Source organism: Temnothorax curvispinosus, unplaced genomic scaffold (assembly GCF_003070985.1).
Source record: "Temnothorax curvispinosus isolate PA1 unplaced genomic scaffold, ASM307098v1 QBEX01001400.1, whole genome shotgun sequence".
Lineage (NCBI taxonomy): Eukaryota > Metazoa > Arthropoda > Insecta > Hymenoptera > Formicidae > Temnothorax > Temnothorax curvispinosus.
Genome location: NW_020211180.1, coordinates 1,458 through 6,344, shown reverse-complemented (window position 1 = coordinate 6,344; position 4,887 = coordinate 1,458). Strand labels below are relative to the sequence as shown.

At 46.5% G+C, this 4,887-nt stretch overlaps 1 protein-coding gene across 1 annotated transcript; it reads right to left on the bottom strand.

The window, feature by feature from the left end:
- Window positions 1-6: 6 nt before the first annotated feature.
- Window positions 7-2,693, bottom strand: LOC112463197 (ubiquitin carboxyl-terminal hydrolase 31-like). The gene is made up of 4 exons (XM_025029411.1): window positions 2,472-2,693; window positions 2,017-2,390; window positions 311-1,727; window positions 7-170 (listed from the first exon to the last, which is right to left on the bottom strand). Exons 1-4 carry the CDS (start codon window positions 2,523-2,525, stop codon window positions 48-50), a joined length of 1,968 nt encoding a protein of 655 aa, XP_024885179.1. The 5' UTR covers window positions 2,526-2,693; the 3' UTR covers window positions 7-47.
- Window positions 2,694-4,887: the final 2,194 nt, after the last annotated feature.

Below are 4,887 nucleotides of genomic sequence, written 5' to 3'. Positions count from 1 at the left end.
TTGAGCATCGCTCGAGCCAGACGGAGAAGTCTGGCTTATATCGTGTGTTACAACGTGGATTCGTGTATCACCGTTGTATTTGGATCACTGCTAGCAGTCTGAATTATTGCTGGCGGTATGTGTGGCGTCAGTGTGATGGATGAGGTCTTTCGCATAGGTTTCGGAGAGGCCTGCAATCAAATATTAACATACGATGAAGAATACTCGATTAATTTTTACTCTTTCCATATAACATTATTTATAAAAAACGGTGTAACGACTTTATCACGAATATATCTGACGTGTTTGAGTAATAACATGTATTACATACCCATTCTCTTCTGCAAGGTGCTTCGTCATCTGAGTAGTGATCGATCTGCCCAATATCAGTTTCCGTCGCCGCGTTTCTCTTCTTCGGCTGCAGAGTCGCGTAATTGCCGCAGCCTCTGGTGAAGTTGGTCATGTTCTTCTCCTCGACAATCTTCTCCTGGCATAGTATCTCTTGCGATTTACTTTGCTTGTTGTTCGTTACGTCACTAGTGCTCTTGTTGTTGAAATAAAACGGCGGCATTTTCGACACCCAGTGATCCAGACCGGAACCAGTCGAGCTCGTGGACGCCGCGGACGAATTTCCCGTGGAGTTATTGGACAGGCCTCTTCGCTGGTAGAACAACATGTACGCCGCGTTCGTGATCAGATTCGTGTCATTCACTGCTTCTACGCGCGTGTCGTCGAAACAGTACCACTGCGTATCATACGGATTTCTACAAAACGCCGTGTAATGCCCGCCCTGCAGATCCTGCCCATGGTGATTGCATATCGCATAGAGATCGTAGACATTCTCGTCGTACTTGGGGATATTGTGTTGCCGCGGTCGCGGTTTTTTCCAGGGCGACCATCCCAGGCCGCCCAAGCTGGTGACATTGTTATGCGTCGTCTGAACGCCATTGTGAGCGAGATGTGGCGTCATGTCGAAGCCGTACAAAGGAAAGTCCACCAGCATAGTCAGCTTGGACGTTGACCGTTGCTTAGACTGCTGACGAAATCTTTTCAAGTGTATGACTAATATATCGGGTAGTGACCAGAGACCTAGCTTTTTTACGACTTCTTGCTTCTTGTTGCAGTAGGGGCAATGCCACGCGTCTTCCGCGCCCAGTATCTCCGCCCGCGTGTATAGATCGAAACATTCCTCCAGGGTGACCGCGCCGCCCAGTTCGGAATTAGTTTTCAACTGTTTCACACTGGCGTGCTCCTCGATCTGATCGCTGTCGTCCTGTATAATATTGGATTTGGTGGCCTCATCCCACTCGAGGATCAGCTTCACATGTTGTGGACCCGAGTCGTCGGCACAAAGAGCCAACGCTTGCTCGATCTGCTCCGTATAAAGCGGATGCTCCACGCAGGGATCGATACAGGGATGCTCGTCCTGGATCGGCGTCGCCGCCGGATCCGCCACACGGATGTTGAAGAGCCCCGGACTCTGGCTGGTCGTGAGAACGTCGTCCGCTAACGTGCTATGCATCTCTTTGAGCAGGAGCTTCTGCAGATCCTCGTAGGACGTCTCGCGTGACACCTGCATCGTGTACGGGCTGCCGAAACGTTGCCTCAGATCCCCCTTCACGAGAACGTTGATCCAAACCAACAGGATGTACGCTTGCTCCGTAGGCTCTTTCAATTGCGGCAGCTCGATGCAGTAAAGTGGATCGTTTTCCATAATCACGGATAGAGGCTGACAGTCAGAGAAGGTTCTGTGGAAGGAAAAAAAGAAAAGATCTTATTCTTTTTGTTCTATTATTATAATACAAGACGCTCAGTAGATAAGTATAGAGAATAGTAATGTGCAAACATTGCAAACCGATCGAATATCGTAAAATAATAAAAAAAAAAAGTTGCCAATTTCTTATCTTCGTACCTTCGTGCTTTCTTTAGCAATGAAAAGCGAGTGAAATTTATTGCCAGCGCTATTAACTGTTTCCTTTTTTCATCGCTACGTACTGCAAGAGTGCAATTTTGGAGTTTTTAAACCACAATTTAAACCTGTGAAATCCTTCGTCGTGGATCTCGGTCAGTAGCATGTGATTCTCGTCCACGCCGGTGTCGCTGGCCAGGATCTCTCGTAGCTCCCGCACGTTGGCCGCCTGATTCACGCTCACGCCGATCTTGACCTGCCGCGGCTGCTGCGACGTGTAGAGAACGTTCACGTAGAGATTCATCTGCCGATGATTCTGCGGCACCGGCACCGACACGCACAGAAAGGGGTCGAAGGTGTTCGACTGCCGGTGGCATCTCGGACAGGTCAGACTAGACCGGAACTGCGCTTGGAATACGGCGTGTACGAACGAGTTGTTACACCGCACGTGATTCGCAAGCGTCTCCGCGGCAACGATGTCGTCCGGTCTGCCGAATGAGTTCTGCAAAATGGAAAAAAAAAACGGAATTAGAGCGTGTTAAACGACGAGATATCCGACTTGAGAAAATTCTAGTAAAATTACTTCGAGAGTGGCCTCGCCACATCGGGGTTTTACTTGACAAGTATACGCAGTCATCAATCTGTAACGAACTCAGTTCTCTTTCTTTTTTTTTCGCAGCTCTGTTTTGCAGTTTATGTAATCTGGGAAAATGGGTTTGAGGCGAGGCTGTCTGCGCCGCCGACACGAAGCCGTATACGCACGCAGACGGCGCGGGCGTGAATCCCGAGCGAGCGGGGTCCGCGACCGCCTTTCTTGCCCCGACTCGACATTAACGCGAAACTCGGTTATCGCTCAAAGCACATAACGACAATCATCCGTAACGCGTCCGCGGTCTATTAATAGATCACCGCGCTGTCGCAGCCGCCGCTTGGCAGCTCCTTTTTCCCTTCGCCGAAAGAAAGACTATACGCGGAACGTTAAAAGGAGGAGCCGACCGAACGCTAACGAACTCTCCGCGCGGTTTCGACACAATTGTCGCCGATACGCTAAAACGCCATGCGCTCATTAACGTAAGCACTTAGCGACTTAACGTTAGGACCCCGATGCACCGATTGGCACACGATTGAGATAATAAAAGGTCCCCTTCGCGCTTTATTCAACTCGACGACTGGACAAATGTGTGCGGAGTCTTAAAATAATCTCTATAAAATTGCAATAATTATATAGAATGACGGGGTGATAAGATAATGCTTTTGCTATTCAATAGACCGAAGTTGAACGATACGATCGAGCGATATGACATAACTCGACGTGTCCGGAAGCTTCTGTGTTGCCGCGCGTTCCGATATTTTATCACTAACTAGAGTACCCACTCTCGCGTATAAACATTTATTTCAGAGATATCCCAAGTGTTTAATTTTATCGAATAAATTAACGAAATGTTGTTTAAATTAACCGAGAAAATTATTACAGGCGAGAGAGCTCTCCAGTTTTGTTATCGAATGCGATTCGTTTGCATTCCGTTTCGGAGCCTGATTCGGAGCAAAGATACGACCTCCCGTTAATGGGATAATAAATATCGAGGCTGTGCATTTTTGTAGCCTTCGAGTAGATCGCGAGTCTCTTCGCACAGAGAGCCGCGCAAGAACGAGGTAGCGGTATATCGCGCATTCGACGCATTGTGGTAAAACTTTATTGCCTGCAGCTATTCAAACTTACTGTAAGTAGCGCATATCATGTAAGTTATAGGAGTCATTATTGACCAGCTGTTCGCACTTTGTACGTCTATTTCGTTAACGTAAATGGGATATAACGAGCCTCGAAAGAAAATCGATGTTATCGAGTATTTACAAATAGGCGACGATTCGTAACGATGCAATTTCCTAATAAGTCAAATAAAATTAAGCAAACCGAGAAAATAATTGAGGAGGAAGGTAGAGAGAGAGAAAGAAAGAAAATAATGAGTAAATAGCGACCAATATGTATAACAGAATAAATATTGATATTTTCAATTAAACAAGAGATATCTTATGTCTAATAATAAAAATATGTATAAAATTCACAATAATAATTATTAGATTAATTATAAATTAATTATGAGATCCCAATGACCGAAACCGTCAATATTAATTTTTATTCTACGGTAAAATAAAATTTTTTCAAGTCAGATCACGTATAGAAAAGTCACCTACTGGACTTGCGACAGAACTTGCCGTTACGTAACGCAAAAGCTCGACATAATTCCGATAAATACCAATGCGAGATCGCGCTGGAATGTTACGTAATACCGTCGAGCGACGATATTTCAATGTGATGAAAGGTACCGGTGACCCTCGTTAACGCGGAGCGGAACGTTGTGGCGATCGACGACGCACGCGGGCTTCGCAACGCCACGCGGGCTCGCTCGCTCGCTCGCGCTTTCCGAAGCCGTGTAATTTGTAACACGCGATGAAAAACCGCAGAATGGGATAATCACCGGGCTGATCGCGCAGGATGTATCAGCGATCCGGTTGCCGGAAGTAATTTCCGATGCGTATACGGCTGGAACGACTCGCGCTCCGACAATTGGTCAATGTCACGCCGGTGCACGTGTACTCCCGCGACTCGGTAAAACCGTCATTTGTATACGCGCGCCCTTACGAATATTCAGCTCTACAATCGTTGATCTTTTCCCTGAAAGCATACCGCTAATGGATCGGCCGATGGATGGATTGGAAACACACTCCTCCGATCTGTTTAGCGCGACCGCGTTCTCGCAGAAGCGAGCCACTTATCGATGACCACATTCGATAGCTATCAAATGATTGCGCATACAATATCGGCTTTACATCTATGATTTCTCCCGCGACACGTGATACCTCCCGCAAGATTGTTCCTCAGTTTTCAAACTATTTGCGAAATTTTCCCGTTACGATAAATTCATTCCAGCCGTATATCTTCTAACGCAACATGTAACATACATTTAATTCGTTTACTTTATAAGAATGTATAATCACAA